Here is a 23,792-nt window from a genome sequence, read left to right on the forward strand (position 1 = left end):
TAAAATAATTATTTCTCCTATTTAATTAAATCAAATTACTTTTGCAATGAGTAGTTTCGAAAGAGAAATTTCTAAACTTTATTATTGTAAAAATATTTAAAAAAAAAAAAATATTTAATTAGAGTAACTGCACCAATTACGGCGCGTTCATAAAAAATAACTATTATTACTATTATATTTAAAAGATAACAGTTACAAAATGATTTAAAAAAAATTATTTTAATCTTTTTCCCTCGCAATAATTAAAACATTTTTAAGATTTCCATTGGCTTCAATTACGGTGGGCAAAGTATCGTCAAAATACACGTAATTTTTGGTCACCGTAATTGATACAAACGCGCCGTAATAGAAAATTACGGTATTAGTTTTAATTTCTCATATTTGTTTAAATAATTGATTTTTAGAAAGTTAAAATTTTTTTTAATATCTAAATAACATGAGCTTTTAGTTTAATAAGTCTTAAATTTACTTTATACAATGAGAAATGTCGAATTTTCTATTTCAAAGGTGTTTTGACTCAAATCGCGCCGTAATTAGTGCATTTACCCTAGTATAAAAAATTTAGTTTAAATAATCAATTATGGTAAAGGACAAAGCATTTTATTTTTTTGTTTTCAAGTAAATATTGTAAAAAATTTTGCGAAATTTTAGTTTCGATATAGATGGTGCTGCCTTACTAGGACACAGTCTTAATCGCTGAAAGTAAAAAATGTTTTAAATAAAGAAATGATACATAAAATTTAAAAGAAAACAAATGTAAAGAATTTTAACTTTATTTTTTTTTTCACTTATTATAAAGGACACATTTACTCATCTACTTTAGTGGAACGAGTATAAATCAATTGAGCGTGATGTTGCACAATTTGTTTGATAAGTCCCTTCTTTTCCAATTCGATGAGCGCTCTCCTCGCAAGGGAGCCACGAATCTTTAAACGATCGCTAATGATCGATGGAGTGATCAATTTGTACAATGGTACTTCCTTGTACAATTTCTCATAAGTTCCGGCGTCAAACAATACATGATTGTTCAATTTATCGCGGGTTTTTCCTTTCGACCACTTCTGCAAAAATTACAAAATTTTCTTCTTTAAATCAATGCAAACATGGACAATTAAAAAAAATTCAAAATTACCTCCTTTAAATCATTGCAAAACAAGAAGAATTAATATATAGTTAAAACCAATTAACATGCAAAATTGATTAATATTTAGATAAATTGAAACTTAAGACAATTAAAATTCAAATAATTAGAAACATAAATCGATTAATTTTTAGATAGATTGAAATTTCGTTAATTTTAACTTTCAATCGATTCAATTTGCATTTAATAAAAAATTTAATTGATTGAAAGTTGGATAAATTGAAATTGAAATAAAATTTAATTGAATCGAAATTTGGATGAATTAAAATTTAATTTGGTTAATTAAAATTAAGATTTAATTTAAAATTTAAATCAATTACAATTTAAATTAATAAGAATATACTTCCAACTAATTAAAATTTACGTACATTTATTAAAATTTGTTCGTAGTAATTTTAAAAATAAATTCTATTTGGTTTTTATTTGAATTTCAGTCAGAAAAGAAATTTTTTTTTTCCCCTGACTCTGATGAAAATTTTTCAAGAGATTTTCAATTATAAAAAAAAAATTAAGACAATTATTTTTAGAAGCAAAAGTTTGAATTAAAAATTTCAAAAATTATTACTTTTAGTAGCAATTTTAGAAATTTGATATTTTTCCAGTAATTTTCATAAAATTTCCTGGCAACTGTTATGTAAATTGAATCATTTATAAAAAATGATGAAAATCAGTAAAATTGTGTTTTTCTAAATTAATATAAGCTCAAAGAATTTAAAAAAATTTCTTTTTATTAAATTATTTTTCAACATTTAACAGAATTTCTAATTGATAGAGTTTTTATTTGTCCGAAATTGCAAATGACAAAACAATCGATTTTGGCGCGATTTTTAAAATCAACCAATCACAATTTTATGGATAATTTTTGATTGGTTGATTTTAAAAATCGCGCCAAAATCGATTGTTGTTTCGGTCATTTGCAATTTCGGACAAATAAAAATTCTATCAATTAGAAATTCTGTTAAATCATTTTTCGGTTAACTAAAAATTCTGCAGAAAAATCGGTTTTATGAAAATTCAATCAAATAATAATTCGAACAAATGTAAATTTCATCTGAAAGAATAAAATGAAAATTCTATGCAATGAAATTCTACTCAATAAAAATTCTTTAAATTGACTTATTATGTTAAATGAAAATTCGAGCAAATAAAAATTCGAACAAATAAAAATTCTGTTAAGTGAATTTTCGATTATATCAAAATTCTGTAATATAGAAAATCGTTTTGATGAAAATTCTCGCAAAATTCTAATTCGAACAAATAAAAATTCGGCTCAAAAATAATTATGACAAATGAAATTATATAAAATGAAAATTTTAAATAATGATTTTTACAAAATCATTACTTAAATTAAATGATTACGAATTAAATTTAATTAAATTATAATTTAGATAAATTAAAATTGAGATAATTTGAAACTTGAATTAATTAAAATTCAATTGTAATTTGAAATTTGAAACAATTAAAATATGAATAATACAAACCTTCTTCTTGGCTTTGCCTCCGGATCCTCCTTCCTTCTTTTTTTGGGTCTTTTGGGGTTGTTTAGAAGACCCCTTCGAGTCCTTTTTAGGAGGCTGTAAATAAAATTTAGCAAACAAAATTTTTATCAACACTTCCCAAGTTAGAAAGAAAAATATTTTTTTACACTAAATTTTTGTTTCAGACTCATTAAATCAGTTTTTACCATCACAGTAATTATGGTAATAAAATTTTGCATCATTAATAAAAAAAAAAAAAAAACATAAATTATAAAAATCGCAAGTGAAATTTTCTTTAAGAAGTTTTTATTACATAACTAAAAAAAAGATGATTTTTCAGTAAAAAAAAAATAAAATAATTTTTTTCTTCATTTAAATTTAACACAGAAATCGCTAAAAAAAATGTATTACTATTTAATTTAAATAAATAAATTTTTGAAAACAATCACTAATTGAGAAATTTTCTTCCATTTATGCAAAACTATTTTTTTCGACGCAACTTTGAATTTGGATGCGGAATAAAAATTACTTTTTTTTTCTTTAAACAAAAATCAAAAAAACATAATTTAAAGCAAATATTTTATCGAAAGATAACTAAAGAAAGTCTAAATATTATCAAAAACACTTTAAAAAAATGTACACGACATTGAACAAACGCTAAAAAAAAAAAGAATTGCTAATTAGCATCAATTGCTATTATGAAAAAAAATTCCAACACTAAACTTTAAGAACACTCACTTTTTAAATGTTAATTTCTATTATGATACTTTTTTTTAACAAAAAATACCATTTTTATTGAATATTTAAGAAAATTACTGAAAAACTAAACAAAATTGACGTGTATTGATTTACCAAGCACGTTTCGAATTTTTAGGTTAAGCCAGCATGTTTCAACACGAAAAACTATTTGATAGTAAACAAAAAATTGACAAATTTTTTGCAAAAACAATGTAAAAATATTAATAATTCATATTAGAACAAAAATTTCACATGGATTTTTAATTTATTAACAAATAATACAGAAAAAATTGAGGAAAATAACACTCACCATACTTCTTGATATTTTGCCAGGAAGTGGAAAGAAATTTTAGAAGCAACATGGTTGAGTTGTTGCCTTTCTTCAGAGCAGGGTTGAGAATGTGGTTCTAAAAAAAAAGTTAAAGAGTCTGTCACATGGTGGCGTAAAATCGAAAGTGAGAACCAATGAGAACTCTCTATTAGAATGATTTCCGCTGGACCAAACATTCGTATTGGCTAACGCTTTACATTTTGCACTTTACGTCATCATTAAACGTGCCCTTATGATGATTTCACATTCTCATAAGGGAGCATTCACATCTCGGTCAATTTTACCAATGACAGACGGCGCGCCCATATGTGAAAATATTATCAACCAATGAGATTGCTGGCTTGCGTTAGCCATTTTGCTATTACAAAAAAGCGCTAAATTTTAAATAATAATTCACAATAATTTTGATATAATTAATCAAATTATAATAATAAAAAAAAAATATTTATTAGGTAAATAAAAGCAAAATAAATATTGTTAACAATTATTTAAAATTTTATCTATTATTAATATTTATACTTTTTCACATATATAATATATATATTAGTTTATTCATTAAATATTTATTTTTATTTATTGATAAATTAGTTTTTAAATTGATTATTGATAGCATTACTCTACACAATTTTAAAAATTAGGTTAGATATGGTTGAAGACCGGTTTATATATTTTTTTTAAAGGTTATGTTTAACAATATGTAAGAAATTGTCACATGTAGCAGACGATATTTTATTTGTTTGTTAATTTTTGCCGCAGTCATTTTTCCTGTCAAAAATGTTTATTAATAAATAAATATTAAATTTAAATTAGTCATTTATATATTTATAAAAGCTTTTGTCTTTTTCAATGTTTCTTTCGATAGAGTAATTTTCCTTAAAAAAAAAGAAAAAAAAAAAAAAAACTTCAAACTATTTTTATATTTTGTAATTATGAGGAATTTACGAGTTTTTCGAACATTTTTCCAAGGGAATAAAATTTTTAGCAGAGGTTTAAAAACAAATGCAAAAGAAAATCATGTCGGCGATGAAATTCCAAATTTAGAAACTGACGATAAATCAACTCATTTTGGTTTTGAAACTGTTACGGCCAAGGAAAAAACCAAAAAAGGTAAATTTTTATTTTTTTTCACACGTTATATTTACTTACTTAAAATAAGGACAGGGTTTTTTTTTTGAAAATTATATTCACAATTAACTTAGTAATAATATTAATAATAATAATTCTTAATTTAATATAAATTTTAATTTTTTAATTAAATTTTGTTTTGTGATTTCTTTGTTTTTTCGAAATTCAAAATTAATTGCAATTATTATAAATTATTGTTATCAGACCTCGGATCAACTTTAAGCCACAAAAAAATGGGTTTTAGTCGATTTATATTTGAAAAAAAGTCGAAAAAGTCGTTTTTTTTTATTTAAACAAAATTTAATTGGTTAATGAATATTTTTACTTTAAATAACTAATGTTATTAGATATTAAATTCATTTCATTAATTTTGTAATGAGAATAATTCTATAAAAATATTACCAAAGAAAATTTATTTCGAATATTTCAGAATCGAACTAATTGTAAAGCAAATTTTCAAAATTTTATAAGTAAAACAAATTTCTAAAAAAAAAAAAATTCTTAAAGTAACATTTTTATAATTTTTTCAAATTTAATTTAAGGAATTTAGAATTAAAAATTTTGTCATAATTTTTAGTTTTGATGGTCAAAAAATTTTCAGGCAGTACTCAATCAAGTTTTACAGATTTTTAAATAAAAAATTTTTTTTTCAAAGAATAATTTTGGAATGAGTAAAAGTTAAAATTTTTAGAAATAATTGAATTTCAAAAGATTTTATTAGTTTTCAAAAAATAATTAAATTTTTACAGAACTAAAAATAATTTATCAAATAATTTTAGATAAAATTTTTTAAAACTAATTGAATTTTCAAAGATTTATAATTCTGATTTTTGAAATATTAATTGAACTTTAAGTGATTTTTAATTTAAAATTTTTTATGATTTCACTAAAAAAAATTATTGGATATTGCAGACAAAAATATAATAATTTGAAAACTTTTCAAGTGAAAAATTGTTTCAGATAGTTGAATTTTCGAGGAATATTATAAAAATCATTAAAAAATAATTGAGTTTAAGGAAAATTGTAATTGAAATTATTAAATTTCAAAAAATTTTAGATAGAAAGTTTTAGAAGCTTTTAAATTAAAAATTTGAAAATAATTAAATTTCAATTGATATTGAATTTAAATTTTTAAAATAATTGAATTTTAGTTGATATTGAACTGAAATTTTGAAAAATAATTGAATTTTAGTTGATTTTGAATTGAAATTTTGAAAACTAATTGAATTTTAGTTGATTTTGAATTGAAATTTTGGAAAATAATTGAATTTTATTTGATTTTAAATTGAAAACTTTGAAAATAATTGAAATTCAATTGATATTGAATTGAAATTTTGAAAAATAATTGAATTTTAGTTGATTTTGAATTGAAATTTTGGAAAATAATTGAATTTTATTTGATTTTAAATTGAAAACTTTGAAAATAATTGAAATTCAATTGATATTGAATTGAAATTTTGAAAAATAATTGAATTTTAGTTGATTTTGAATTGAAATTTTGGAAAATAATTGAATTTTATTTGATTTTAAATTGAAAACTTTGAAAATAATTGAAATTCAATTGATATTGAATTGAAATTTTGAAAAATAATTGAATTTTAGTTGATTTTGAATTGAAATTTTGGAAAATAATTGAATTTTATTTTATTTTAAATTGAAAACTTTGAAAATAATTGAAATTCAATTGATATTGAATTGAAATTTTGAAAAATAATTGAATTTTAGTTTATTTGAATTGAAATTTTGGAAAATAATTGATTTTGAATTGTAATTTCAGAAAATAATTTAATTTTATTTGATTTTAAATTGAAAACTTTGAAAATAATTGAAATTCAATTGATATTGAACTTTTTTTAAATAAATATTTAATATTAAAAAAATGAAAAGTATCAAATATTAATGTATTTTTAAGATAATAAAAAACATTTTATTTATTAGGATTATAAACTTTCTCTTGAACCGAAAAATTTTCAAAAATTCATAAAAATGTTTATTTTTGGCAAATTTTTAAAAAGTTCCCTGACATTCCCTGATCGCTGGACACCCTGATTTCAGAAAATAATTTTAATAAGAGAAATTTTTAGTTATTTTATGTTAATGAAGAATTTATTAATTAGAAATCGCATAAAAAATTTGAATTCCGAAAGTTTTTAATTGAAAAATGCCTTCAGATACCTAATTGAATTTTTGAAGAATATTATAAAAATTATTAAAAATAATTGGAATTTTTGCAAATAATTGAATTAAAAATTGTGTTTAAAAAATGTGAAAAGAAGTTGAAAAAGTCACATTTTATTGAAATAAGTCGAAAAAAGTCGTATTTTTGAAAAAAAAAAAAATGAGAAAAAGTCGTATAATCCGAGGCCTGTAATTGACTAGATAATTAATAATTTAAAAATTGACAAAAAAAAATTACTGTTTTACTATAAAAATTTTAGTTCACTCGGTATTTGAAAATGTTGCCAATTCCTATGACAATATGAACGATGTAATGAGTTTGGGAATTCATCGAATTTGGAAGGATCTTTTTATTCAAGAATTAGCCCCAACACATGGATGTCGTCTTTTGGATTCCGCCGGTGGAACCGGTGACATTACATTTCGTTATCTCAAGTATCTAAAAAATATTAAAAATCCATCGAATATCCAAAGTCACGTGACTGTTTGCGATATTAATTCAAATATGTTGGAAGTGGGTAAAATTCGTGCCGAAAGACAAGGATTGACAATTGAAAATGGATTTAATATTCAATGGCAAGAAGCGAATGCTGAAAAACTTCCATTTGATGACGATTCTTTTTCCGCTTATACAATTGCATTTGGAGTAAGAAATGTCACACACATTGACAAGGTAGTTGAGCAAAAGAAAAAAAAAAAAATGTTATTCTTTTTTATTTATTTAACAAGCAAACGGAATTACAAAAAAAAATTTCTCTCTTTTGTATTAAAAGTAGTAAATAAAATTTTAGGTTTTAGAAGAAGCTTATCGTGTTCTTCAACCTGGAGGTCGATTTTTGTGCCTTGAATTTAGTCACGTGAACAATAATATGATAAAATGGTAAACCAAATTTTATTTAACTAATTAAAACAATGATTTTTCTCAAAATAAAAGTTTTCAATATAATTTTTTTCTTTTAATTTTCAAATTCTTCAAATAAAATAAAATTGAAAAACTTCAAAAAAAAAAAATTGTTTTTTAACTTGCAAATTTAAAGAAATATTTCTTTGAAATTCTTTTTTTTTTTAATTTTCAAGCAGTGAAAAATTTTTTAAACTCGTCTTCATATTAAATGTGTATTTAAAAAATGTTTCTTTAAAATTTTTATATCTTTGAAAAATTAGGAAACAAAAAAGTAAATGAAATTAAAAATTTGTTTCCAGGGTTTACGATCAATATTCTTTTCAAGTAATTCCCGCAATGGGAGTTTTAATTGCTAATCAATGGCAACCTTATCAATATTTAGTCGAAAGCATTAGAAAATTTCCAAATCAAGAAGATTTTAAGGTATTTGGATAGTATTTTTAATTTTTATTGATTTCTTTATGATCAAAGAAAAAAAGAAAATTGTAGATTAAAATTTGTTTAGTATTTTTATTTATAAGAATTTTTCTAAAATATATATATATATTTTTTTTTTAGGAAATGATATCAAATGCTGGATTTAGACATGTTACCTACAAAAATTGGACATTCGGAATTGTCGCTGTTCATTCTGGATTTAAAATTTAAAAATTTGTAAATAGTATTAAATTTTCTCAATTTTTTATAATTAATAATTAATAAAATGTTATATCGTTAAAATTATATAAATACCCTGAGATGATTTTTTTATAATTAGGTATATAATAATAAAATGCTTGGTCTGTCCTTCTGTCCTAACTTGAAATTGGCCTTTTCTGATTTCACGTGTTTTTTTGAATAGTAATCTTATGACGTGTCAAATTTTGACAATTCTTTTTCTTATTTTTGCCAAAGTTGTATAATTGTGTTTCCAAATTTTGGAATAAGTTTCTTTAAAATTCCAAATTCGAAAATCCAATTCACGAAGCTGAAGTACACAACGTTTACCAACGAAATTTGTTTTAAAGTTGTATATTGATTTAAAAATTGTATACAAATACAAAAAATTTATGATGAGAAAAAAGATGCGCCAGGAAATTTCGTACAAGATAGTAATTTGAAAAAAAATTATTTTTCAAAATTAATTTTTAAGGTACCAGGGGCCAACGAATACCTATTAAATATTAATTATAAAAACACAGGCCTCGAATCAACTTAAAGACACAAAAAGTCGTTTTAGTCGATTTATATTCCAAAAAAAAGTGGATTTGTTTTTTATTATAACAAAAATATTTTACAGATTTTTAAATAAAAAATTTTTTTTTAATAATAATCCTTTTCGAAGGGTTAAAGTTGAAATTTTTAGAAATAATTAAATTTCAAAAGATATTGTTAATTTTCAAACAATTATTAAATTTTTCAGAACTAAAAATAATTTATCAAACAAATTTTTGGAAAAGATTTTTTAAATTTAATTGAATTTTCAAAGATTTAAAATTGAGATTTTTGAAATTAATTGAAACTTTAAGTGTTTTGTAATTAAAGTTTTAGATGATTTCACTAAAAATTTATTAGAAAATTCGGACAAAATACAATAATTTGAAAATCATTTTTAATTGAAAAATGGTTTCACATAGTTGAAATTTCAAAGAATATTATTAAAATAGTTAAAAATAATTGAATTTCCTTAGAGTTATAATTGAAATTATTAAATTTCAAAAAATAAAAAATTTTCGATGGAAAATTTTAGAAATAATTAAATTTTAGATGCTTTTAAATTCAAATTATTGAAAATTCAATTAATTTTGAATTCAAATTTTTGAGAATAATAAAATTTTATTTGATTTTAAATTTGGAAAATAATTGAATTTCAGTTCATTTTGAATTGAAAATTTTGGGAAATAATTGAATTTTAATTGAAATTTTGGATAATAATTTAATTTCAGTTCATTTTTGATTGAAAAGGATAATTAATTTTGAATAGAAATTTTAGAAAATAATTGAATTTTATTTCATTTTAAATTGAAAACTTGGTGTTAAGCCAATTAAATAATTTTAAATTTTTTGTGGATTTAATGATTAATTTTTACGAACTGAAGTACGCAACGTTTATAATAAACGATTTTTAAAGAAATAATTTTTGAAAATGAAAAATTCTATAATTTTTCCCCTAAAAAATATTTCTTGTAGTTTTCATTAATCAAAAAATTATAAAAAAAAAAATTTTAGGCAAAAAATTATAGAATTTTTCATTTTAAAAAATTATTTCTTTAAAAATCGTTTATCATAAACGTTGCGTACTTCAGCTTTGTGATTTTTAACTAATTCATTATTTAAATTTTGTTTCTTTGTTTGTTAAATATATTAATTAAAATTCATTTAAAAGGAATAAAAAAAAAGTTTTCACTTTTATATCGTAAAATTACATTTTTTTTACAAAATTTTATTTTTGCTTTAAATTTACAATTTTGTAAGAATTTACTAATAAAAAAAAAAAAAAAATTCATAGAAAATATTTTTCACTAATTTTTTTTGTTATTAATAATAAATTTGCATCTTCAAAAATTGAAATTTTTTTTTATCTGTTTTGTGCAATAAATATATTTTCAACCAATTTGAAAAAAATTACTAGAGAAATGTATTCTTTTTTTAAAATATAATACTTTTTGTAAATAATTTTTTTGTAAATTTTAATTTTAGAAATTCACAAAATAAAAGGAGTATTTTTCAGGAAATTTGATAATTTTGTACCATTTTCTAACACTAAAAAAAATTTTTATATTTTCAAAAAATAAAAATAAAAATAGGGAAAAAATATTTTGAAAAACAAAAATTTTAGAAAAATGAAAGCAAATTAAAAAATTAAGTAAATAAAAAGTCGAAGAAATTAAAAGAAATATAGATAATTTTTGGAATTTAAATTAAGAGAATTTGAAAAATAAAAAAGTTATAAGAATTTTTTTAAAAAATGAAGAAAAATTAAATTAAAAAAAATATTTATGGTGTGGAAAAAGGGAAAATCGAGAATTTTATAAATTTTTTGAATAAAAAGAGAAATTGAAGAAAAATTGAGAATTTTCAAGATTTTGTTATAAAATTCAAAAAATTTCAAAGTTGAAAAATAATTCTAGGATTTTTCAAAGTCCGTTGGACACCTTGAATTTTAAAATTAAATTAATAATGGAAAATGGAAATAAAAAAACTCAGTATTTAATTTTCAGTAATTTATTTTGCAAAGGGACACGAATTTTGCTATGTTTGTTTAGTTTTTTTTTTTTCATTGTTTCATCATCATCATCGAGAGAAAAAAAAACAAAAAACCCCCACAGAATTTAAAAAGAGCCACACGCTGGATCGCCATTGTAATGTTATACGCAGTTTAAAAATTCTTCTCAGAATTTTTTGCCGCTATTTATTGAAAAGCAAACAGAAAATTCAAACGAAGCCATATTACACCAACAATCAAAAAAAGGAACACATTGAAATTAAAAATTTAAAAGAAAAGAAAAATAGCTTCGTTTTTAAATCCCCCATTCACCAATATTTTTTCTTCTTTTTCTTTTTTAAGATAAAGTTTTTAAAAAACAGTAACACGATAATTATTGACCTCGGCGTGGGCCTAAATTTGTTTGTTTGTTTTTTTTTTTTTTTGTTAAGAAATTTGTGTATAAATTTGCGTACTAGTAATTTTTTTTTTTTTTTTATACGTATAGAAGATTGTGTGGCATTCATAGCGTGAAGTATTAAAAGACGAATACAATCGACGACAGGCAGAACGAGTGAGAATTGAATAAACTTTTTTTTTTTTCTTTGTTTGTTTGTTTCTTTTAAGTATGCATCGCCTTGAGGTAAAGCGTTAACAAAGTCCCACTCCAGATTTACAAAATACAACGATCTCAACGAATAGTTTCATTTTTTTTTTTTCTAACATTATTAATTAAGTAATAATAATAATATATTAGTATTACAACGATTGGTATTCGTTCGTTATACACTTACAGTATTTAGTGCGTAGTATAAAAAAAATTCTAATGCTTTCGTCTACACAACTTTTTTCTGTTTTCTTTTCTTTTTTTTTATTTTCTCATATTTCGTAGCTTATCCTAAAAAACGAAAGATCGTCCAAAACCCAAAAACTGGCTATCGGAGTGTTTCACTTTCGTTCTTTACAAAAAAAAACAAAAAAAAATAATAAAGGACAGCTCTCGAAATGACAAATTTTCCGCGTCAATTTTTATCATTTAAAATCGTCAAGACTTTACTTTTTTTTTAAATTTACAAGGGGGTAATTTATAATTTTGCCATTATTATTATTTCACCTCTATTTTTTTTTTATTAAGAATTAATAAAAAAAAAAAAAATGATTAAAATCGTCATTTTCGAGAGCTGTCCCCCTACAAAACAAAATATGAAAAAAAATCTCCAAACAAAAAAAATTTCTTTGGAGATTGTTCAACAGATCGTACATCGAACATTACGGAATTTCTTTTATTTCATTTTTTTTTTGGTCGCGGTGCCTCCGGTGGCAAAAAAAGTGGCGAAGCTCCTAAAAACTATTTAATTGCACTATTTTTTTTTTTTTTTTTTTTTTTTTTCATCGCCAGAGTCTGTTCATATCTCGAAGAGCTTGTTAAAATTACCGTTAATTTTTTTTTTTTTTTTTAAATTAGAACAATAACAATTAACAAATAAAAAAAAGGGGGGCAGGGGATAATGTACAAAAAAAAAAATATTCGCAAGCTTTGAGAGAGAGAGAGAGAGAGAAAGAGAGAGAGCTTTTTTTTTAACCCGTGAAATTTATCGAACACCGCCACAATGCTGCCACCATGGATTCGTTTGCACCGTGACACATCTTCCCTTTTATGGAAAGTATATAACTTCACATGTTGCATTCACATAACGTAATTTATTTCATATATAGATGGCATGGTAAAGAAAGTTTATGTTACTTATTTTTCTGGGACAGTTTTGGAGAAGAAAAATAAGAGAAAAAAGATATAGAAGAGAGAGAGAGAGAAAGAGAGAGAGAGGAAAGGAGGGAATGGAAAGGAATCTTTTTAAGAAGTGGATAGTTACAGTGATTAGGGGGAGAAAAAACTGATTTATCCGCTTTTGAAGAGAAGAATGGCTACCTGTCCAAGGTAGAAATAGATAAAATGTCTTGTCTCGTGCGTTACATAGCTGCCAAAGTTGCGTCCAACGATACAGTGCCACGTGGGATTGTATTTTTTATCGAACTCCTTCTTGATAAATGCAGCAATATCCTAAACAAAAATTAATCACGTTAATTTCTGAATTCAATTCTTTTCTCTTTCTTTTTTTTTTATCTGGTATTTACATTAATATCTCCATCCATTCTAAATCTGTACAACTAAATTCCATTTGGAAAAATTTTGTCACCTTTTCAAAGTACTTTGGTTTACCTTCTGGAGTTCGTAGCAAAATTTTTGGAGTTAAAAACAAACTCTAAATGTCAGTTAACATTAGATTAACTCCTTAGGCATAAAGTTAACTCCGTTATTAACTCCTTTTGCTTCAACTCCAAAAGGATGGGAACTTTTATAGTTCCCGTTGGGAGTTAAAATCTACTTTCCGTTTTTTTAATAATTTACTAACACATCAAACAACCATACTCTCTTTTTCCAGTCATCATTGAATCTTCTTTTGTTCTTTTATTCTAAAAATTTGTCACAAAGGAACTTTTATAGGATCCAATTGGAAGTTAAAAAAAAATTAACTCCCTTTCTTTATTAGTTTACTAACATATCAAACAACCATAATCTCTTTTTCCAGTCATCATTGAATCTTCTTTCGTTTCTATATCCCCTAAATTATCCCAAAGAATGGGACTTTTATAGAGTCCCATCGGGATTTAAAATCTATTTCACTTTTTTAGTTTACTAACACATCAATAACAACCATACCACCTTCTTCCAGTCATCATTGAATCTACTTTTGTTCTTCTATTCCCCAAATTGTCCCAAAAAGTTGGGATTTTTATACACTGAAAAAATTTTGGTACAGCAAATGCTCGAAACGAAAAATTTCCATATTCAATTAACTTCATATTTAACATTTTGCCATGAGTTTTTATTGAAGTTAACTGAATATATAGAAATTTTTGGTTTGGGGTAACTGCTGGACCAAAATTTTTTCAGTGTAGAGTCCCGCTGAAAGTTAGAAACTAACTTCCTTTTTTTAATTTACTAACATATCAAACAACCATATTCTCTTTTTCCAATCATCATTAAATCTTCTTTCGTTTCTCTATTTTCCAAATTTGTCAATACTATCTCAAATCTCTTATAACATTTCTTAGCTCCTTTTTACTTCTTTAATTTAACTCTAAATTCATATTGAGCAGAATGAAAGTTCGATTAAATGAATTTTCAATGAAATTTCTCACTACAAAAAAATCTCCAACTAATTAGAAAATTCCAATTTTAAATGACAATTATATTAACTGAAAATTTATTTGAATTAAATTAAACCAGAAATTGTATTAAATTAAAATTTTTCTAGAGAATTTAATTTATAAAAATTCAGCGAAATAAAAAATTCTGTTAAATAAGAATTCAGTTAAATAAAAATATTTTTAAGTATCTTTAAACAGTAAAAAAAAAAAAATTATATACCTTTTCAATATTGTATTTCTCCAATGCTTGAGTTGCACAATCTACAGCATCTTGTTGCATCTCCTCAGACATATCAGCATTTTTAATCACTGCTTTTCGGTCAGACATGTTGCTTTTTCTGAAAACATTTAATTATTTTTACTATTTCAATCATTTTAATGCTGATAACAACGCCAATAATAATAATAATAATAATAATAATTACAAAAATATTAAATGAGTATTATTTTATTATTAATGTTACTATTACTATAGACATAAAATTTAAAAAAAATCAAATTAAAATAAGTGCAATGGAACTAAAAGTTTTTCTCGATAAAATGATAATTAAATTTACAAATTAGGACTTTCAAGCAAATTAATTATCTCTTATTTAAATAAATTTTTGATTTTTACTAGTTTTGTAATTAAACTTGTTGCATGAATTAGTACACAAATAATTGAAATGTGAAATTAAAAAAATTTGTTTTCATTAAAACTTTTTTTTTAACTTTTAATTTATTCTCTATTGCAACAAATGTGTTTCCTAATTTAGCAAAAAGGAATATTTATTTAAATTACAATTTCTTAGTCGAGAATATTAATGAAATAAATTCTTAATTGCTAGGTAAACACTTGACTTTTGATTTTAAAAATTACTTTTCTAAAGTTTATTAAATTTTTAAATGAGTATATAAAAAATATTCACTGTTTATAATTAAGAAAATAAATCATAATTTAAAACAATTTTTTTTAAATACACATTTAATATTTATAAAAAAAAAAAAATATATATGAACAATTCTAATAATTATAAATTATACATATTTATCAAATTAAAGATAAGAAAAAAAATTATTTTTTTTTTGATTTCGATTTTCAAAGAAGAACCGAAAGATAAAATCGAAAGATAATGACAAAACGTCGAAGTGACCTTCAATATATTGAAATTTTCAGTTTATTAATAAGGCCTACTGACTAAAACCTTAATTCAATAAAAATCCGCACATGTGGCTTAAAGGTCACAAATTAATTTTACATAAAGAAAAAAAAAAAGATAAAAGTTCATAAAGGGTTGTAAACATTGACCTTAAACTAATTAAAATATCCATTAATATAAAATGAGATATTTTAAAATATGTGTGTGTGTGTTTTTTTTTTTAATGAATTTACAGTGAAAACATAAAAGGGCAAAATTGAATTTTACTCGTTCGCTTTGCGGAGTGAATTTTATTGGAAAAAAGTTATTAATATCCTTCTCGTGATTTTCGGAAATATTGCCACATTAAAGGAACCATTTCAATTCGTTTTTTTTCTATTTTTAAAAATTCATTTCTCACATTCTACCTTGAAAAATAATTTTTCAAATAATATATTTTTAAATTGGAATTTTTTTTTTTTGAATTAAATAATAGAAGTTTGTGATTGCAGAAAAAAAAATTATGTTTAAAAAATAAAATTTGAACATTATAAGAACGATTTTGTTTTATTATATTTTGAGGTTTAATCCTAGAATTGCAAACTGGGTCTGTGAGACCCACATTTTTCAGAACTAAATTTCTAAACTACTCAACGAATCAAATTAAATTTTGAAAAATATTCTTTAAATTTCTTTCAAATTTTTTTTAAATTATTAAAAAATATAAACTTTTATTATTTAATAACTAAAGTAAATTTAAAAAAAAACAATATGTATTTTTATCATTGCTATTAAAAATTAATATATTCTAACTTATATAATCTATATTAAGATTTATTAAAATCGATATTTCGATATTATAATAATTTTAGCTATTTGAATATTTAATTATAAATTTATATTAAAAAATTTTTTTTTATTGAATATGTAGGCAAAAAGAATTCAAATCCACTGATTAAATTAACGATTTTTAAATTAAATGATTTTTAAAGAAATAATTTTTTAATATGAAAAATTCTATAATTTTTTGCCTAAAAAAATATTTCTTCACGGAAAAAAAGAAAAAGTAACTTTTACTACTTTAAAAGTAAAATTGGACCTGTCCGAAGTTTCTGCGCATCTCTGGCAACTTTTACTCCAAAAATAGTAAAATTTACTTCAGAAATAGTAAAAATTACTACGGAAACAGTAAAATTTACTACAGAAATAGTCAATTTTACTATTTTTCGAGTAAAAGTTGCCAGAGATGCGCAGAAACTTCGGACAGGTCCAATTTTACTTTTAAAGTAGTAAAAGTTACTTTATTCGTTTTTCCATTTTTCTCCGTGTTGTAGTTTTCATTAATCAACAAATTATAAAAAGAATATTTTTTAGACAAAAAATTATAGAATTTTTCATTTTAAAAAATTATTTCTTTAAAAATCGTTTATATATAAACGTTGCGTACTTCAGCTTCGTAAAAATTGTGAGTTTTGTAAGCTAATAGTATCATTTTGATATAACATTTTTTTTGTATGGAGAAATTAGATCATTTTTTTTTAATTCTTAAAGATTCTAAGGAAATATTAACCCAAATCTCTTTAGCACCAATTTTTACAAAAAAAAGCCCAATTAAATTAATAGTGGAAAAAAGAAAATTTAGTTCAAGTTCTGTAATGTGAAAAAAAGGAACTACTATTGCATAATAATAGTTTAGACGTCAAATATATAATTACATAACTTGTAAGCTGAATGCTATTAACCAGTTGAGTATATATAAGTAATATATATTATAAATACACAAGAAAAGAAAGTGTTAAATGTGGTAATGTATCATCTTAAATAACATATGAAATTTTTCCTAATCGATTTGCATAAAAAAAAAATTTTTATCTATAAATCCAAATTTTGCTGTGAAAATTAATTATATATTATTTTTTTAACAAAAGTGAAATATAAAAATAAACCAAAACATTCGGACAATTAGTTTTATTTCACTTATTTTGAAATCTGATTTCCTCTTCAGGAAGTCGAGAATTAAAAAGTTGTATAAATAAAACGTCAAAGTTTTTAAATAATAATTAAAGTCCACATTGAAGAAATTACAGAGTTTGGAGTCAAAAACAAACAAATTAAAAAAATCTACATTTTCAGGAATAAATATTTATAAATAATAACTTATACAAATCTGCCTTCACGGAACACGGAAATATCAAAAAAAATAAAAATGGTTTAAAAATAATTTATACATAGGGTAAGTGTATGAATTACTGCTGATGCGCCAATTACTGCGATTTTTATAAAAATTAGTAAAACTTAGTAAAGGCCTAAGCAGAATAGATTCTTGAACGGGAACGCAATCGTGAACGGAAACGTAAGAATGGGTGAGAGAAGAATAAAGATATTTGCTATCCTTCTCTTACACATTCTTACGTTTCCGTTTACGATTGCGTTCCCGTTCAAGAATCTATTCTGCTTAGGCCTTAATTGAGAACATAAAACTGTTTCAAAATTACTTTAAAACTTATATTCCAAATGATATTTGATATTATATCCACTAATGATGCATATTTCGACTACCCGTGTGGAAATTGAAAAATGGTCCTAACTTGGTCCTATCTAGTTTGCCGTTTTATTATCTAGGTCCTATCTTGGCAGTCTAACTTGGTCCTAAAATGGTTGGTGATGCGATTTTAGCCTGGTCCTAATTTGGGTGCCTATTTAGGACCAATATAAGGGTCCTTTTTAGGTCCTAGATAGGACCAGCTTTTTTAAAATTCACATAATTTTAATAGAATTAATTATTTGTTAATAAATTTTGATAACATAATTTTGTATTTTATATTGAAATTAATATATTTGCTTACTTTTAGTACATACATATATACAAAAACTTACTTATAAAATCTTTGTTTCTTTACGCATATATAATATATATTACCATGTATGTACATAAATAATGTATTAACAATCAAATATTCGTAGATTTTTTAAAAAAATAAACATTTAAATATAACTGGACTTTTACAAAGGTTTAGCTTGCACCCTATGATTTAAATAAATCAGTTTCTTCCACTTTAGTTCTCTTCGATATAAAATCTTTTTTTTTTAATTATACAAAGTTTCTTTGAAAAAAATTATCTTTGTTTTAGAAAAATTTTAATTTTTTTAATCAAAGAAATTTTTTTTGATTTTATATTAGTATTGAAACTTCTTTAATTGAAATTTTTATTCTTTTAAATTTTCCAACTTATTTCAATCAAAGAAACTTTATGTAAATTTTAGAAAAACTTTTTGTTAGCAACTGACTTTTTCAAATAAACAATCCCTTTTTTCTGGGTGTATATAATAAAAATAAAAAATGTAATCAATAATAATAAATAATAATAATAATAAATCAATAAACAAGCAGAATTACATTGCACTTTTTACACAAGAACTTAACCTCTAAATAACTTCTGCTTATAGTTTCGTCCGTTTCGTCTGCTAGGGTAGAAAAAGTAGGGGCAAAAAAATTCAAATGAAATGTAACCTTTCTCATTTTGTTTAATATAAATTTAATTAATAATTAATTAAAATTTTTAAAAAACTATGGTATATTTTTATTTTTTTATTATTATTTTATTATTATAATTATATTATTATTAATTATAATTAATAATGCCAAAATACTCCGATATTACTAAAATGTCTTGTAAAAGCAGGACCAAGTTAGGACCAAATTAGGAAATATTAACATTTTCTGCCAAGTTAGGACCAGCTTAGGGCCAATTATCATTTTAGGTATATATTGGGGATTTCTACTCGGGCTATTATCAAATTATTTATTCAAGTTACAATTGAACCTATCACAGTAATTAGAGCATGCGTATACACTGTAAAAAAAATTTTGTGTCGATTTACACGCCGAATGTAAAATAACTTATTCAACAATGTTAATTTATTATGCTTTGTAAATTTATAACGTTAAACATTTTAATTTTACACTGCTGAACGTTGTGAATTCACACAGTTGTGTAATTTGACAATGTTGGCCATACGTGGCCATACTTTCCAATGTCCAACATTGTAAAATTACACAACCGTGTGAATTCATAACGTTCAGCAGTGTAAAATTAAAATATTTAACGTTATAAATTTACAAAGCATAATAAATTAACATTGATGAATAAGTTATTTTACATTCGGCGTGTAAATCGACACAAAATTTTTTTTACAGTGTATATTTTTCGCATTCTGCTATTACTATTATCTATCCAGTCAACCTAACCTCTAAATCAACACTTTTAGCGTTGCAGTAATTATGGTGCACACCATTCGCAGTAATTCATGCAAAATTGCAGTAATACCAGCATATGCCATATTTTAAAAAAGTTAATATTTTTAATAATATATTTGTTATTTCTTCAAGTTTAAAGTATCGTTTTCTATTTTAATAGACACTAATAGTGATTTAACAAAAAGAATTAAATCATTATTTCATTTACACAATTTTATTATTTTATCATTAAAGTCGGTCTTGGGTTGTACATCACAGTAATTGGTGACATTTACCCTAATTAAAATATTCGCATTAATGAAAAGTTACACTGAAAAAAAAAAAAATTTATTTGATTCAAATACTCGACTACTTGACTTATTATCAAATAAATATTTATTTGTATATCAAATAATTATTATTTGAGTCAATTAAATTGCGTATTTGTTCCAAATTTATTGGTTCAAATACAATTTATTTAATTCAAATAAAAATTATTTGATACACAAATAAATATTTATTTGATAATAAGTCAAGTAGTCGAGTATTTGAATCAAATAAATTTTTTTCTATTTAAGTGTAATAAATTAATGATAATTTTAATATAGTTATTATTTTTTTTATAATAAAATTTAAATTTTTTCTTGAAAAAAAATGTTAATTATTTTTAAGGTAAAGTGTATTTAAAAATTGTTTATAAGTCATTTTTGTTTCAATTTTGTATCCTATATCTATAATAAAATTCCAGTTTCTGAAAAGGACGACTGTGTCGTTGAAACGTAAATAGTTTTTTTTATTCATTTTAATCTTGACTCGGAGTGATCGATATCATCATTTTTATTATTTTTTTTATTTTTAGTATTATTCTATTTACTATTTTTATTATATATTTTATATTTTATGATTAATTATATGTGACGCCGCACGAGAAAAGGTACCTATCCCCAAAATAACATTAGGCTTAGTTTTCCGTGTATAGTGCACGGAAAACTGAGCCTAATGTTATTTCGGGGATAGGTACCTTTTCTCGTGCGGCGTCACATATTATTCGTAATGTTCTATTTCCGTTAGAATCGTTTTTATACATTTTATTGAAGTAAACGTTCTTTTGTTTTTTGTTATTACCAATCTAAATTTTTTTTTTTAAACATTAATTTAGTGCTAATAACTGTGTTTTGTTTTTATAATTTTATATATTAAATGTATTTTTATTTAACGTTTGAAAAATTGACATGTGTGTTGTTTTGAGGTTAGTTTTCTGCTCTTAATTCTGTGAATTTGAAATTGTCAAATGAATTATTTTATTTATTTTTGTTTTATTTTTAATTTTATTTCTATATTATATTTTGATTTGGCAGTATTATTGCTCTGAGGTGGCTCTGCGTCTCTCAGAGCGAATAAGCTTAGCGTGTTGTCAATTTTTATCGATTAAAAATTGTATGGATTAGACGAATAAAAAAATGTAACATCTTTCACTAAATATGAGTTCCTGATCAACAACTTTTCCATCTTATTAAATAAGTTTTACTATTCGTTTGTTACGAGGTTTTAAAATTTGTTCTAATTTTTATTTTTTTTATTTGAACCTTTTTTTTTAAGGAAATCTATTTGAATTTAAAAATTTACATCTATCATTATTGTATCCAACATTTAGAATATCTATTTCATATAAAAGAAACATTATATATTTGCAATTAACGTCCCTAGAAATCTCTTTGTAACAAGTTTCCGACATTCTATAATGATTCAATCAATATTATAACTTCAGATTCATAATAAGTATAATTATGACAAAAGTATTCCTTATGACAGCTATTATCATCATTAGTCCAATCAAATTAGTTTGAAAAAGAATTTAAATTCAATTGAAGAGAGAAAATTAAATTTTAGGTTATGTTTTGATGGCTTTCTATTTTTTTTAACTCAAAATAAGCAAAAAGTTTTTTTTGAATGAAATTAATATATTTTATTTTTTCCACTTCGAAACATTAAAAATTATCACTGGGATAAAGGTTAAAAAACGATAAAAAAAAAAATTTCTAGGTTATGTTACTCGAATCGGTTTTTAATCTGAAGAAAATTTTTTTATAATCTTTAGCCAATGGCAATTTTTAATAGTTGAAAGTACGAAAAATAAAAATGTTTAAAAACCTTTTTTCAAATTAACTCAATTATTTTTTTTTAATTTTTATTAATTATTATTTTAATTTTTTCAATAAAAAAAATGAATAAATTAAAAATATAAATAAATAATAATAATAATAATAATAATACTAGTAATAATAATAATAATAATAGTAGTAGTAGTAGTAGTACTAGTAATAATAATAAAAAAAAAAGAAATAAATTCACGAGAAATTGAGTTTCCCGCCCAATTATGAATTATTAACCGAGTGAATGAAATATTCGATAATAATTTGAATAGAAAGTAAAAATAAAAAAAAAATCTCAATTCATCCGTGTGTATAAAAATGAAAATATTTAAAAAAAGAAAAAAAAAATGTATTCGTTTTCTACTTCCCACGCATTCGTGGTCATTTATTAAGAAATCGACTGTAAATCCTGGAGAGAGTTAAAAATACAAGAATTAATATATTATAAACGTACAATAAATTTTTAATTATAAAAGAAAAAAATCCGATTAAAAAAAAGGGTAAGTTCCCTCCCCCCCACCCCTCACCATGCTTTTAATCATTGAAGAAAAATTTACTCTCCAAAGAGAAAGATTCCGGGAAAAAAATGGCAAGACCGGTAATACGATTACATATACATCTATATATATATATAGCGATGACAAAAAATTCACATAGCTACAAAATTGGAAAGGAAATTAGTGGGAGGGGAGAAAAAAAACGATAAATTAGGCGGGAAAAATTTCGCGAGAAAAAAAAAGTCGTTTTCTTTTCCTTTTAACGAACCTGTCGAAAGGCAGACGTGTAATTTTCACAGTTGCCCGTAAATTCACATCCAGCATGTCACACAAGGTCGCGACTTTTATCCCGGTGAGTTTCGTTTTTTTTTTTCTTTCTCTCTAGATATATATATATATATATATGTACCTTTAAAATGACGATCTCTAAAATAAAAAAGGCTTCACAAGGAATGAGATATGTTAAGTGGGAGGAAGGAGAGAAAAACGCGTTTTTTTCTATCTTCTCTTTTACGAAGAAAATTGAATGGCAAGAGAAAAAAAAAGATTCGCGACGAAACACGGCCCCCCCGAGGACGCTGTGTTTTGTCGATAAGGGCAACACGTAAAAATAGAAATAAGTGAACACGCTATCTTAGAATATCTAGGTCGAATAATCCTGCAGGCCAACTCTTTTCTGGTGTATTAAGATTATTTGATGTATTAAAAAAAAAAAAGGAAAAAGAAAAAAAAAGTCACGAAATCGCAATGAACATCGATGTATGTGTCATTTCTGTTATATCTCTCTCGTGTTACACCGGCGGAAATCGAGAGAGAAAGAGAGAATGAGAAAAAAAATCGTCTCGCAGTTTTAAGGACTGAAAAAAATGTTTTTATGTGACTTACCTATTTTTTCCTTTGGATAATTCTCACACACACACACTATATTTTTTTTTTGATTTTCCTTTTTTTTTTTTTTGAAATACACTACGAAAATTCGTTTAATTTATCAAATTGGTGATGTTTTATTTTCTTTTTTTTGTTTCACAATATTTCAAATAATGAAAGAAACACGTATGAGAAACGTTTTAATTATACTCGGGAGAATTTTTTTAACACGTCTGCCGGACACACCACCGAAAAATTCAGTTTGCAAGATCGGGTTGAAGATCGCTTTAGCGCCTGTGTGTGTATCCAGCACGAATTGCCATATCTTAATTTTGATTGGTCGATTGTCAGGTGCTTCTATCAGTTGCTTCTATCGACCCAAAATGCATTGCGAGTAAAGAGCCATTTTCCCGCGCCGCGCGTGACTCCATTCAATATAATAATTTTTCCCTTTATAAAATATTGAATTTTTTTTTCTTCTTCTTATTATTATTATTATTATTCTTATTATGTATGATTCAAGTATATTTTCGTTTTCTTTTCACCTTGTATTTTTTTTTGTCACATTGAGACCTCGCCCCGAAATCATACACGTGACTGATAATTGATTTTTTTTTCTGTTCGTTTTTTT

The 23,792-nt window shown here is 23.4% G+C and overlaps 3 protein-coding genes across 3 annotated transcripts; 1 reads left to right on the forward strand and 2 right to left on the reverse strand.

Moving 5' to 3' along the window:
- Positions 1-755: 755 nt before the first annotated feature.
- LOC127279322 (40S ribosomal protein S25) lies at positions 756-3,778 on the reverse strand. The gene is made up of 3 exons (XM_051301615.1): positions 3,668-3,778; positions 2,623-2,715; positions 756-1,061 (listed from the first exon to the last, which is right to left on the reverse strand). The coding sequence occupies exons 1-3, from the start codon at positions 3,668-3,670 to the stop codon at positions 807-809; spliced, it is 351 nt and encodes a 116-aa protein (XP_051157572.1). The 5' UTR covers positions 3,671-3,778; the 3' UTR covers positions 756-806.
- A 611-nt stretch (positions 3,779-4,389) lies between these two features.
- LOC127279323 (2-methoxy-6-polyprenyl-1,4-benzoquinol methylase, mitochondrial) lies at positions 4,390-8,624 on the forward strand. The gene is made up of 5 exons (XM_051301616.1): positions 4,390-4,795; positions 7,252-7,664; positions 7,783-7,871; positions 8,195-8,318; positions 8,454-8,624. Exons 1-5 carry the CDS (start codon positions 4,618-4,620, stop codon positions 8,541-8,543), a joined length of 894 nt encoding a protein of 297 aa, XP_051157573.1. The 5' UTR covers positions 4,390-4,617; the 3' UTR covers positions 8,544-8,624.
- Positions 8,625-11,083: 2,459 nt separating this feature from the next.
- Positions 11,084-23,481, reverse strand: LOC127279325 (dynein light chain 2, cytoplasmic). The gene is made up of 3 exons (XM_051301618.1): positions 23,180-23,481; positions 14,510-14,627; positions 11,084-13,138 (listed from the first exon to the last, which is right to left on the reverse strand). The coding sequence occupies exons 2-3, from the start codon at positions 14,615-14,617 to the stop codon at positions 12,977-12,979; spliced, it is 270 nt and encodes an 89-aa protein (XP_051157575.1). The 5' UTR covers positions 14,618-14,627; positions 23,180-23,481; the 3' UTR covers positions 11,084-12,976.
- Between the last annotated feature and the right edge of the window lie 311 nt (positions 23,482-23,792).

Source organism: Leptopilina boulardi, unplaced genomic scaffold (genome assembly GCF_019393585.1).
Source record: "Leptopilina boulardi isolate dan_hultmark-lab unplaced genomic scaffold, ZJU_Lbou_2.1 LbouV2_215, whole genome shotgun sequence".
Taxonomy (NCBI): Eukaryota; Metazoa; Arthropoda; class Insecta; order Hymenoptera; family Figitidae; genus Leptopilina; species Leptopilina boulardi.

Excerpts from the sequence above, each read along its gene's own strand:
- LOC127279325 (XM_051301618.1), bottom strand. The coding sequence starts at position 14,617 with ATGTCTGACCGAAAAGCAGTGATTAAAAATGCTGATATGTCTGAGGAG. Across the intron at positions 13,139-14,509 it reads AGAAATACAATATTGAAAAG|GATATTGCTGCATTTATCAA; the intron begins GTATATAATTTT and ends ATTTTTGTTTAG.
- LOC127279323 (XM_051301616.1), top strand. The coding sequence starts at position 4,618 with ATGAGGAATTTACGAGTTTTTCGAACATTTTTCCAAGGGAATAAAATT. Across the intron at positions 4,796-7,251 it reads CAAGGAAAAAACCAAAAAAG|TTCACTCGGTATTTGAAAAT; the intron begins GTAAATTTTTAT and ends TAAAAATTTTAG. Across the intron at positions 8,319-8,453 it reads CAAATCAAGAAGATTTTAAG|GAAATGATATCAAATGCTGG; the intron begins GTATTTGGATAG and ends TTTTTTTTTTAG.
- LOC127279322 (XM_051301615.1), bottom strand. Across the intron at positions 1,062-2,622 it reads GAGGCAAAGCCAAGAAGAAG|AAGTGGTCGAAAGGAAAAAC; the intron begins GTTTGTATTATT and ends TAATTTTTGCAG.